At 29.3% G+C, this 13,681-nt stretch overlaps 1 protein-coding gene across 1 annotated transcript; it reads left to right on the top strand.

The window, feature by feature from the left end:
- The first annotated feature begins 11,479 nt into the window (after window positions 1-11,479).
- On the top strand, window positions 11,480-12,953 carry LOC101239434 (transcription factor Atoh7-a). Its single transcript, XM_065796105.1, has 2 exons — window positions 11,480-12,017; window positions 12,576-12,953. Exons 1-2 carry the CDS (start codon window positions 11,598-11,600, stop codon window positions 12,669-12,671), a joined length of 516 nt encoding a protein of 171 aa, XP_065652177.1. The 5' UTR covers window positions 11,480-11,597; the 3' UTR covers window positions 12,672-12,953.
- Window positions 12,954-13,681: the final 728 nt, after the last annotated feature.

Genomic DNA, 13,681 nt, shown 5'->3' with positions numbered 1-13,681 from the left:
TAGTAAGTTATTGTTTAGTATTCCATACAGTTCTAGTTTTTTTATAAGAATATCATGGTTAACAGATAGTATATTAAGTAGAATTATTTAGGTTGAAAGATTTAATACCATCATTAGACCACATTATATTCGAGAAGTTAAAATCACCAACAATGAAGCAGCCATCGTGTGGGTTTTAATCCCTCTTTTACATATTTTTAATCTCTCTTTAAAACTAGGTATTTATCCGGAGAAACTTAAAATTGCGTAGGTCATACCTATTTTCTAATCACGAGACATTTCTAATCCTGAAAATTACAGAGTAATTTCATTTCTCCCTTGCTTCTCTAAAATCTTAGAGCAAATTATGTATAATCGAATTTTGACTTTTCTAAATATAAATAATATTCTATATAATAAACAATTAGGATTTCAGCTAGGGTATTCAACTGATATTCTAAATAATATTCTATATAATAAACAATTAGGATTTCAGCTAGAGTATTCAACTGACTATGCTATTATTAATATTGTTTACGATATATTTAAAGCGTTTAATGAAAGTAAGTTTACCCTCAGAGTTTTTATAGATCTCAGCAAAGCCTTTTATACTGTAGACCATAACATTCTTATAAAAAAAACTCAAAAGTTATGGTACTAAAAGCACATATTTAGAATGACTCAAAAGTTATCAAAATAATAAAAAACAATATTTATTACATGAAGAAAGAAAAACTGATTACACGACTATAGCTTGTGGTTTTCCCCATTCTCAATTCTAGGTCTTTTATTTATGTAAACGAGATCCATAAACTTTCAAACATTTTAAACTCAGTTTTATTTGCAAATGGCACGAATTTATTTTATTCTAATGGAAATACCCAGTGAAAAATATTTAACAGTTCAAGTAACCACATCCAGGAGGGAAATCAGCTAGCGAATAGCTAGCTATAATCGTAACGATAAAGACAGCGATTTGGCTACGAGGATTGCTAGCTTTTTTAAGTTAGCGTAAATCTATCGATATTTGTAAAGATAAATACAGCGATTTGACTACGAGGAGAGCAGCTTAATAAACTAAAGATCCACTGGCTAATATAGCTAGCGTCATATCGTAATAAAATCGCTACCTAAAAAGTTTTGATATTTTGCTATCAACCAGCTGTTGATTTGTAGATATTTTTTAGCTACTTACAAAGCTACGATATGTAGCTAGCGACACATTGCTACAAAATCGCAATGTTTAAAGTACAACTATTCTTTAAAGATGTTTTAAAGATGTTAAAGACATTAGAAAAAAATAAAATAAGAAAAAAAAATCGCTTGAAAAAGCTAGCAAGTCGCTAGCTCATTTCCCATCGGGTATCAACTTTTTATTTAAAATAGTAAACAAGAAATTTTTAAATCAAGCGGAATGATTTGATGCAAAATAATTATTCTTTAATTTAAATAAAACTACTTTTCTCATAGACTTCACGATAAATAAAATATTCCTTTAAAATTGCCTGAGCTCTAAAATAATTAGAGTCATCATTAAAGTTAATAGGAGTGATACTTGACGAAAACTTAACACGGAGAGAACACATTAAAACAATAGAAGATAAAATTTCGAAAAATATAGGTATACTATACAAAGGTAGGCAATTATTGCTTAAAAATCTTATATTTCTCCCTCATACATTGTTATATAAACTATGCAAATGTTGCATGGTGCAGCTCTAATGTAAGTAAAATTAATAATTTGCTTAGTAGACTAAAACACGCTGTCAGAATTATTTCAAGTGCAGGTCGATTCACACATTCTAAAGTTTAAAAATCATCACGTACTCAATGTTTTTCGGTTTAACCTTTCATGTACAAACTTCATAATATAATAACTTCCATTATATTTAATACACTTTTCAATAAAATTAATCACGTGTACCCTACAAGATTTTCAAATTACAATTATGAGCATCCTAAAATGCACTATTTAGTTACTAAATTTTCTATTGCCATCATAGTCCTAAATTATGGAACACTTTATTAAATAACCAGCTAAAAAATTGTCCTTCACAATTCACTATTCCAACAGAAACTCAAACAAAAACTTATTAACGATGTTAATGAATTAAACTCTTTTTCAGATTTTTTTTTTTAGTTTTTAATTATTTTTTTAACAAATATCTTATTAACTTGTCTCTACTTTAAACTATCTTTATTAACTCATCTTTAGTTTTTAGGTGTGATTATTTTTTATTTTCTTTTTACGATTTTCTTTTATTATAAATTAGTAACTGATCTTAACATATTTCTAAATATTTGTATATGCTTTTTAAATGATACAAAGTAATTGTATGTTTACTTTAAATGCTTGTACACACACGTCGGGGCGCAGTGTTATGGTAAATATTGTTTTCTTTAGCCCCGGTCTAGACAATATTTCGTCAGGCTTTTTTTTTCCCGCGAACTTTGGGAAGTCACTTGACTTCCTAAAGTTCACGGAAAAAAAAGTCAGATGAATTATCGTCTAAGCCCCGGTCGTGTAGATTTTATTTTTATGACATGGAACAGTATTCTTTTTTTAATAACGAAATAAATAAATAAATGAGATTTAAATACGTCAGTAAGGAAGATTGTTTCCACTTCCACCTCGACGTCCGCCTTGGCTATTTTTTTTTAAAGCGAGCTATTGCTTTAATACAATAGCTTTAATATTGTACTTTGCCTTAAAACGTTACGACATCATACTTGTCACTTAATAAAATTGTATATTATTATTTGTGTTAATGCAGTTTTTTAATTTTTTAGGTATAAATAAATAAAAATTTGACTTGTTAGTCAAGATTATTATTAAAGCTAAAAAAAATAGTTTGAAAAAGGGTTTTTAATTCAAAGCTATTTAATAATAGCACAAGTTGCTAATATTGCTATGTTTATATTAAAGATTTCACAAATATTCGGTGACTATTCGGTATTCGGCCTATTCAGCTACTTTTTTTACTATTTGGTATTCGGCCGAATATTGCAAACTATTCGGTAATCGGTTGAATATTGCAATCTATTCAGCCGAATACCATATACGAAATTTATTCTTACGTTTCATGTAAGAATAAATTTTATTTGCAATTGAACTTTTCTTTTGCATACCTTCAAATCCCAGCAAACATTACTTTAGTGGATTTGCAGCGTGTCGGTATAGGCATTTAAGGCGGTTCGTTGGAACTTCATTCAATGGTTACATAGTGGACCATTAGTGGCAGCTTGTATAAAAGATCAGCAGATAACTTTGTTAATAATGGCTTGTCATCGTCTAAACACTTTTATGCAATATAAGTCCAATGAAATTCCGCTATAAAATGTTTGCTGGGATGTGTGCATATTTTTTGTAGAAATTGGTTTGATCGTTTTCATTTACATTTTTTTTTCTCATGAAGTGGAGACTGGTAATGGTTCATCAGTGTCAAGCACCCTTTCAATAAGAAAGGTTAGCCTTTCACTGACTTTCTCAGAGCATTTAAAATTTTGTAGTTGTTTTGCTTGTTGTGTTTTAACTAATCCCTTGAAATTATTTTGAAACGTGCACAAATAAAAAAGGCTACTTTATAATTGACATTCCCATTAAAGTTTAACCCTAAGTAAAAGCCTTTAAAGTTCAGGTTGTAGTGAAGATATCATTTTTAATAAGTTTAGAGTTCTTTGTGCTATCTATCGATAACAACTTCTTAAATTACCTCAGAAGTGCAAGATATACGTGAGCTGGTTATTTTTGTAATACTTTTGAATGGTTTGAAAAATATTATACTTTTTTTATAATTATTGTTAAAACAACATAATGTAACAAATAATGTCTGCTATGACATGATTTGTCACAAATGAAACAAAACGCACACAGCGTTAACGTATCCACTTTAATGAAGAAGGTCGGAAAGTTCAAAATTAACTAGCGTACATTCATAAACACAAAAAATATATTGCGGAAACATGTTTACGTAGTTGGAGATAAGAACATTGACTTACTCAAACATGGTTTAACTCGTGAATCAAAATTTTTTTATCGATACTCTTTTCGAATATAACGTTATCCCAACTATAAACAAAGCAACAAGAGTAACTAAAATATCCTCAATAATTTAAATTGAAAATGTAGTTTTGATCCTAAATATTGCAAAAAAACTTGTGACTTAGGTTCTTTGCAATATTTAGGATCAAAAATATACTTTCAATTTTATATTGAAGTTGAGAAGCATCTTATATTTGTATATTTAATTTATTTCACAACATACTCTAAAAAAAATAGTATAACTGTGATGATTGATTGAAATTTTTATAATAAAATAACTTATTAACTTCATAAAAATATTATGTGCGTTATAACGGGTGATGCGGAAGTTATCGGATAAATCCTAATTTCATTATTTGAGCATAATAATTAGTTTTTGTGATTTTATGCGTAGACATAAACGTTCTATAAAATATAAACTTTATTATTTGAAACACAATTATTTAAAATGAGGTTAAATGCAGCTGAACGAGAATCTTTTCGAAAGCGACTTAAAATGTTTTTTGTAAATAAACCCAATATATAAAATAAAAAAATCTTAAATTTTTTGAAAAGGAAGGATTTGCTAGAAGTACAATATATGATAACCTAAAATGACATGAAACTATTCAATTTTTTTTTTATGATAGGAAGCACCCTGGTCGTCCGACATCCTGAACTAGAGAAAAAAAAAGCCGAATTAACGAGACTCGTCAACAATCGAAAAGGGGTCAGTCAGAGAAAAATAGATATTAAATTCGGTGTAAATCAATCGACAATTGGTCGTCAGTTAAAAAAAATGAATATTAAATATAGAAAACGTGAAAAGACTCCAAAATACACTATAGAACAACAAATAAAGTCAAAGAAAAGAAGCAGGAAACTAGTTAACCAACTCTATAACACAAATCGCTTCTAGTCATCGATGACAAAAAATACTTTTGTTTTGCAGGCGACAACATGCCTGGAAATTCTGGATACTACACAAACAACAAAAAGACATGCCCAGAAAGTGTTCGTTTTATATAGGAAAAGAGAAATTTCCAAAAAAATTATTAATGTGGATAGCCATATCTGACCGTGGTATGTCCGAGCCATTGTTTCGCACCTCCAAGGCTGTAGCGATCAATTCATCAATCAACGACTTCTTCTATTTATTCACAAGTATCATGGAGACTTTAACTATTTATTTTGGCCAGATTTAGCAAGTTCTCATTATTCTAAAGATTCTCTAAATTGGATGGACCAATACGTCTATTACGTTGATAAAGAATCCAATCCCCAAATGTGCCAATTGAAAATTTTTGGGGACATTTGGCACAGAAGGTTTACGAGGGAGATTGGCAAGCTTCAACAGAGCAAGTTTTGATTGATCGCATTAAACTAAAACTACAAGAAATTGATTTAAACTTTTTACAGTAGCATATGAAAGGCGTCAGAGCAAAATTGAGATCGATTGCAGATGGTGGTGTTTTTTCATATAAAAAAGAATATATTTTTATTAAAAGATGAATGCTTTATTTAAAAAAAATATAATAGTAGTTTGTTTTTTATCTAAAATAAGTTATTGACGTTTTTATTTTGTCCGATAACTTCCGTATCACCCGTTATTTTACCACTAAACTGCTAATTGATAATACTACTCTATTGCAAAGAAAATACTACTCTATTGAATATACTATTGAATTATATTAAGTATACTCTATTATATTGATATTCTATTGAATATACTCTATTGAAATACTACTCTATTGAAAAGAAAATACTACTCTATTGCAAAAAGACCGTCAACGGGGGTGACTATGAACTGCGGGTGACTATGAACATCAGTACCAAGTTAACTAAAAGGTGAAACAACACACACAATAAAGTTAAATTGTTATTTTTTATTTGAATATAATATTTAGACGCTAATTTTATACTGCGCAAATTATTTTCCTTTTTCGGCTTTTTTTTTATCGCATATCAACAGCATGAGTTACATTGTTCGGGCAGTTAGTTGACTTATCAAGCTATACCTTAAGAAGCGCGTACACTATAAAAGTTGCTACACATCAACTTCAGTACATATTGTTCTAATGAAATTAATATTGAGGGTGTAGCTTGTCTGTTAATCATTATTTGCTCATTTAAAAATAACATTTTTTTAAGAAAGAATTCAAGTTTTTTTTTTATTAATTTAAGGAACTATGTCTCAAAATTACAAAAGAAAGGAAAATAGCCGAGGTTACAAAGCAAATTACACTCAAAAAGACTTACAAGCAGCAGTAAATAAAATAATAAACAACGGGCTTACCTATCAGGAAAGCAGCTAAAGCTTATAACATTCCACTAGAAACTCTCCATAAAAACGTAAAACTTTGGAATCAAGTTCCAAAAAAGCATGATAGACAAACCAGACTTGACAATTCTACAGAAAATTTATTTGTTCAAATAATTACTTATATGACAGATTGGAGGGTACCTCTTGATTCTTTGGACATTCGACTTTTAGTTAATACTATTGTGATAAAAGGAAAAAAACTGACTTTATATTTAAAAGTAATATGCCTGGTGTAGATTGGGTTCAGTCTTTCATGAAAAGGCATTGTTTGACGAAAAGGGTTGCTGACAATGTGAAACATAGTAGGATTTTAGTCAATGAAGAAACCCTTAAACGTTATTTTAACAACTTATACTAAGAGTTAAAGGATATACCTTCAGAAAGCATCTATAACTATGACGAGACCAATATAACATATAATCAATGGTCCAAAGCTGTTGTTGTTCGTCGTGGGCATGGACACCGTGTTGAAAACAAATAGGAACATTCAAAGCAATCAACTAGTATAATGTTTTCTGGTAACGCTGAGAATTTTTGCCGCCTATGGTTGTTTATAAAGCAAATAATCTCTAACCTGGATCTCTTGCTTATAAAGCAAGCGCTCTAACCACTGCGCCACGGCTGCACATTTCAGGGTTGGACCTCATGGTGGACCACCTAGAACTTTATACAATATCACCACTAATGAGTGGTTTGACGGTAGAACATTTACCAGATGGTTCATGGAGATATTCTTGCCTATTGCTGTTTTAAAAACAGGAACAACATTGCTGATTGGTGATAATCTGGGTTCACATTTTTCTTCTGAAGTTATTGAAGCCACAATTCAACATGACACCAAGTTTATAACAGTACCAACTAATTCAATCAATCTCTGCCAATCAATAGATGTTGCTGTATTTAGAGGATTAAAGCAGTTGTGGAGGACTATACTTTCAAAGTGGAGAATGGAAAGTTGTATTAAAAGGGCTATTCCAAAAGAACACATGCCTGCGCTTTTAAACGAGTTAGTTAACACCTTACAACCAGAATTTCTTATTTTCTGATTTCGAGCAACAGGAATTTACCCTATAAAAACGAATCCATTTTAGATATTCTGAAGAACAATCTAGGTTTAGGCACAAATCCAATTTCAAAACGAAAAACACGCGGTCCAAAGGTTAAACCAGGAAAAAGAGCTCTTTGTTTAGATGAGTCATTGCCATCAAGTTCAACATAGCAAAACAACAAAGATAATGATTGGTACTGTGGTTTCTGTAGAAAAAAAAGGGTGGAGTTAAGTGATGACATGTGGATTCAATGCAACAAATGCAGCAAACCTTACCACCTCTAGTGCTGTGGCCTTTTCTATGAAAAAGATGAATATTATGAGCTTGATATTAAAAAAGTTGACTTTATATGCAGTATTTGTGAGCCATGTAAAGACTTTGAGGATAGTGATGGTTGATGGCCTGTTTTTTGTTAGGCAGAATTGTAAATGTTGTAGTATATAGTAATGTGTTGAAAAAACTAGGTTTTAAACTTAGTATGTAGTTTTTTTCACATTTATTGGTTTGAAATAAAAGAACCTACAACATATTAAAATATACTTTCTGTTATCTGTTTGATCTTTAACAGTGTTTTCCCCCTAACAATATGTTAGTCTATTCATAATCTAAGAAATAAAAACATTATGATGTGTTTAAAGTCACCCCGAATCAGCTCTTCATTCTGACCCCGTTTTAAAAATACGAATAGGCTCGTATAAAATAAGAAAATTAAGGTATTTACTTTATAATGTTTATCAGGCCTAGAACCTATTCAGGAAGCTGGATAGTATAATTTTCTGTTAAAAAAAAAAGTTGCAATTAGACAAACTGTTTTGTTATATGATGCAAAAATGTTTAAAAAGCGTTCATAGTCACCCCCTTGATGGTAAACATGAGTTTAGATTACATTTGTCAACCTCTTTTAAACTAGCAAAAATGTTTATTAAACGATCTAAATATTGCTATCAAATATTTAAACATTTTTATTATATATATAAAACAGACAAATATGTGAAAAGGACGAGGCAGCAAGTCATTTTAAAACTTTCTTTTTTATCTTATTTATATAAAAATTTTTTATAAAAACGATGGTAATAAAACTGCTCCTGTTCGGAAAATACCACTACCATTATACAAATCTCGCGTCCCATCATTAAACCAGCTGTAAATTATCACGGAAATCCCATGCCATTCCCAGTTGAAGCTCAAATTCGATTTGCTGCAATAACTTTAACCATATGGGACCCATCTGGCACCCAGATCAATTACCAGCCGGAACCCAATCCCACTAATCCCAGCCCAATCTCAGTCAATCCCAGCTGGGAACCAGTTGGAATGGTTAACTGGGTATCGTTCCATCTCTGTTCTTTTGGTATTTTCAAAAAATTTAGAAAGAATAATGTCTAATAGAATATACAAACATCTCTATAAAAATAACTTACTATAAAACAAACAATATGGTTTTTAAAATGATAACTCAACAGAGCATGCAATAATCCAGTTTGTGCATGAAATCTCGAAACCTTTTGAAAGATCACAGTACTTGTTAGGTATTTTCATTGACCTATCAAAAGTTTTCGACACAGTAGATTATTATATTTTACTTCAAAAACTTAAATATTATGAAATTAAAGGTACTGGTTTAAAATGATTTAGAAGCTATTTAACAAAAAGAAAAAATTTGTAATTATATATTTGTAATAAAACGACGGTTATCAAAACAATTATAATTAAAATAACGTCTCAGAAACAAGATGCAAATTTATTGAAATAAAAGTTGAAAATGTAGAAATTGCAAAAATTGCTACAGTTTCAAATCAATTGCATGAAAGGTTTAAAAGTAGGTTAAAAGTAGAAAATTATTTTTAACTTCTGGATTTATAAAGATTATCTACTTTAAAAGACAATACTTTAAAAGAATGCAAAAAATTAGAAAAGTGTTTTACTTTTTTAGGTGCGCATTTTTAAATATTCAAACTTAGGAATGACCAAATAAGAAGAGTACACGGGAAAAAACGGCACATTTAAAAGTCACATTTAAAAAGTTTTGAGAAAGTATATATTAATCATTTATTAAAGTCTTTGTATAAAGTTAGGAAAAAAAAATTCTTAATAAAAGTTACAAATATTTCATTAAAAATGTAAACTTCAGATAAATTAATCACGAAATAATCTTTTCTAACTTACTTCTACGTTTTATATGAAAACTTTTATAAATGAATAATATATACTTTCTCAAAACTTTTTAAATGTGGCTTTTAAATTTACCGTTTTTTCCCGTGTACTCTTCAATTGCTATTTTGGATGTATTTTTCCGTGTACTCTTCAATTTTGGATGTATTTTTTGTTTTTTTATTGCTCTTCACACTCTATTGATTCTGTAGATCATTAAACAAGCTAAAATCATTAAAAGACTAGAATCCATTTTTGTGGGTGATCCGTAATTGTAAAATAACTGTACTATATAAAACTTGTTTTTCAAAACCAAATCTTGTTTGCCGTTTCTTATTTTCTTTAACGTTCCGCAACACGTCCGCATTTGAAAATATTATATTTGAAGACCAAAAAAACATTTTTAAATAATAAATTACCACAAAAATTTTACGTAAAATTATATTACTTTATTGAACCCCAAAAAACTTGCTATATCGCTTTATGTATAAAATGCAGGTATAACAACAGAATGTTAAAAAGTGTTATTGTTAAGAGACAGATTTAATGCGCCCCTATTTTTCATAGCTCCCCCCCCCCCCCCCTCCACTTTAAAAAAGTTGTCTACTATTTATTTGTATATATGTTTCAGTTTCATCTTGTCTGATAAAGCAATCTGTGACAATAAAAGCAAGAAAAGATTTATGTTTGCTGATTCCAATTTTGAACTCATATTTGATCTCAGTAATAAAAATGTAAAAGAAATGTTTGATGATTTTTTACACAGAGGTTTTTTCTTACGCAAACAAAATTATGACTATATAAAGTTTAACCCCCCCCCCCCCCACAAATTTAGGGTTACAAATTTTATATGGTCATAATTTTTAAACGCTGAGAGATAATACTACAAAACTAAAAATTTATCGATGAATATAAGTCTAGTTGAGAATGGTAAAAAATATTTTATCATATTATTGTTCCTCACGTTTGAGTTGAGGGTGGGGAGATGATAATAAAAGGCTTTTTCATCATCGGCTCCAATTTTTGCAAAGCATCATTGTTTAACATAAATTTAAACATACAAATGTTTGGAGCTTGTTCCATGTCTGGAAGTTAGTTATCTCAAACACTAAAATATCATGGATCCGTCACTAATGTTAAATATAATATTTTTCTAATAATTGGTAAAAAGTGGGAAACCAAAACTTGAGGTGATAAAGATGGCGTAATAAAGAAAAAAACTAACTAAATTTTCGACCTAAAAAATTATAAATCACTTTCAGTTCAGGTCAACAAAAGTGTTACTTTTTATAGTAACCAAAGATAATTTTACTTCTGAGTATGCTTGTTTTGTTTTGATTTTTGAATATGATTTGTTTTCTTTTTTCACTTTAACGGTAATAATATAATGATTTAAAAATTTTATTTTTTGAAAATATTAATTGAAACTATTTTATCTCTTTTTGGGTTACAAAATGCCCAGAATTTTTAGGCTCTGTTTTGTTAAAATAAATGTAATTCTATAGCTTTAAATTTAATTTAAATTCTTATTATTTTGTTATTTAAAGTTTAGAATGGTTGCTGTGTGGTTTAAAAATATAGTCAATAAAATCCATATTCTTTACTAGACTCTTTGTTAAAAAAGAGTACGGTTTTTATATTCATTTCACTGGGAACTAGTTTTTGTCTCATTGGAAGCGATACTTAATTTTTAAATTATAAAAAATGGCTTTTATTTTCCTTTAATCCGCCACGAGGCGTTTGAATTTAATGTCAATATCGTTTTTGATAATCAAAGCTTTCTGTTGTCGAATGAGAATTGATTCAATTTCTTTGTTTTATAAGACACGCGGAACAATAAGAAAATATAATAGATATATACTTTTTTATGTTTACAAAACAATAGACTATTAAGATTTGCATGCGCAAAAAATAGAAGCAAATTCCCGTATAAAAGGTTGCAATATCATGGTCAGCAGTAGTTGAGAGTTGGCCAGCAGCAGAGTTAGTTGTACAGCGGATATTAACTCTCGTTTACAGTTAGCCTCGTAGCCAACAACTTTTTTTGCGGAAAATAAATTAGACACATTTTATAATGAAGATGCCAGCCTGTCAACCTATAGGAGAAAATGAAAATTCAAATTGTTTATGTCCTTCACCAACCACTTCAGAAGAAAGTTTACCGCACAAATCACTGCATGGAAAAGTGGACCGATCCAAACGATTAAAGGCAAGTGCAAGAGAACGAAGGAGGCGTCATGTTTTAAATGATGCTCTTGAAAATCTTCGGAGAAAAGTTCCCATCATCAATGAAAAATCAAAACATAAGCTTTCAAAGATTGAGGTTTTAAGAATGGCAATTGATTATATTGCTATGCTGAGCTATTACTTGGAATGCTCCTCTTTACCAGAATACGATCTTTCTACGGAAATCCGGCAAAGAAATTATGGCGTAACCTTGAATAAGTTTAGTGAAGAACACATAATTTCATTACAGAACTTGAGATCTTATCAGGTAGAGATTTAGTTAATGTTATTTAATATCGCATTATTTACAAATGCTGTGATTGTAATGACTAATAAAAAAAACTATGGTTCAAAAAAAAATGGGAGAGTTTTACTTGCAAAATAATTGAAACTTTAATTTTTACTGAAGCGCAAACAAATTTTAAAAAAAAAAAACTTTCTTTTTTTTATTAATTGCCAATGTTCTTCTTGTTTTACTTAATTCTAAAGTTGGTGCCTAAGGAATTTTAATGCGAACTAAATTAGGTTCTTCATTTCATGAGCAAAACTGTCTAGACAATATGACCATTGTCGCCAACTCTTACAATATTATTTAAACCTCGTTTTATTTACATTATCAACCTATCTATAAAGAAAATTCAAAACAAAAAATGAAAAAAGACTGAAACAGCTGCTAACTGAAAATTTTACTAAATATAATAGTAAAGATTAATAATATATTGCATAATGTTAGTTAATAAAAGAAATGTTATTGAATATTTTTGAAAGTTTGTTAAGTTCTTATATGTAATTTCATTAATAGTAGCTTTATTATATTATTCTTTAGTGGCCGAACACACAAGCAAACGTGCAAAATTTTCCAGCCCCTTTTGAGTATTTCAATGACGTCGAGTTTTGTTTGGAAAATGTTCTTTGCCAGTAACAACGCCTTTTTAACAACATAAAATGAAGAATTCACCGGTTTACCGTGGTAACAACAAGTCGCTTTTAAATAACCCGTTTAGATTTACAAAATCAGAAACAAAAGGTTTCCTAGAGTATAAACATAACGATGCTATGAATTTAAACACCATAGTAACAGCGGACTGCTTCAAAGAATCTATATGCCAGGTGCATTGGGAAGTGCAAAACGCTACTTGTAAATACAAATTTGTATATATTACCTATAACATATTTTTAATATAACTTTTTTTAAATAAACAAATATTGTCATCTTCGCGCTAAAAATATACTCGTGTCGTCGAGCAACTGTGAAATTGTTTAAAAAATCTTGTTAGTTGATCTTGTTTGATCGAAAACAAAACATGCAAAAAATGAAACGAAAACGTTAAGTCTTTTTTAAAACTAGAGCATAAATAAAAGATTGTATCTAAGCAATGACACAAATAAGAATCACTATTATTATTTAGGAAAACAAAATAAGGCTTCCTAGTGGTAGTGGCGGAGGTAGTGGTGGCGAACGCAACGAATATAGTTTTTTTTGTAAATAGAATTGTCTATTATTGCGTTTGTTTTTCAGGTATTTCATGACAATCTAATTTTTTCAAAATTAATAATATACTCTCTATGATAAACTAAAATATTTTTTTACCAGAAATAAATTCTAAAAATAAAAAGCTTTGAAGGGCAATTTTACAGTAAAAATTGGCATTTATTTGTAAAAAATACGCTTTATGTAAAATATCATAAAGTTTTATGTCAACACACTTTAAACACAAAGTTTAAAACTTATATCAATGTTCTGTCAATTGAAAAAGTTCAAAAACTAAGCAATTGAAAAGTTTCATCATAAGTAAAAAAAAGCTTCATTCTTTGAATCTAGATAAGCTAAATATTTATACTTTTTACCATTTTTAGCTGCTTTTTAAAATTTTTAGCTCCTTTAAAAATAAAAAGTTAAAATAAAAGCTTTTTAAAATATTTTTTGACTGC

The sequence above is a fragment of the Hydra vulgaris genome, chromosome 04, assembly GCF_038396675.1.
Source record: "Hydra vulgaris chromosome 04, alternate assembly HydraT2T_AEP".
Lineage (NCBI taxonomy): Eukaryota > Metazoa > Cnidaria > Hydrozoa > Anthoathecata > Hydridae > Hydra > Hydra vulgaris.
Note: the sequence above shows the minus strand (reverse complement) of the source record. Positions and strands in the feature narration are given on the sequence as shown.

What these genes read in the sequence shown, in the direction of transcription:
- LOC101239434 (XM_065796105.1), top strand. Translation starts at nt 11,598, where the DNA reads ATGAAGATGCCAGCCTGTCAACCTATAGGAGAAAATGAAAATTCAAAT. An exon ending in AGAACTTGAGATCTTATCAG is followed by an intron (nt 12,018 to 12,575) that starts GTAGAGATTTAG and finishes ATTATTCTTTAG; the next exon opens with TGGCCGAACACACAAGCAAA.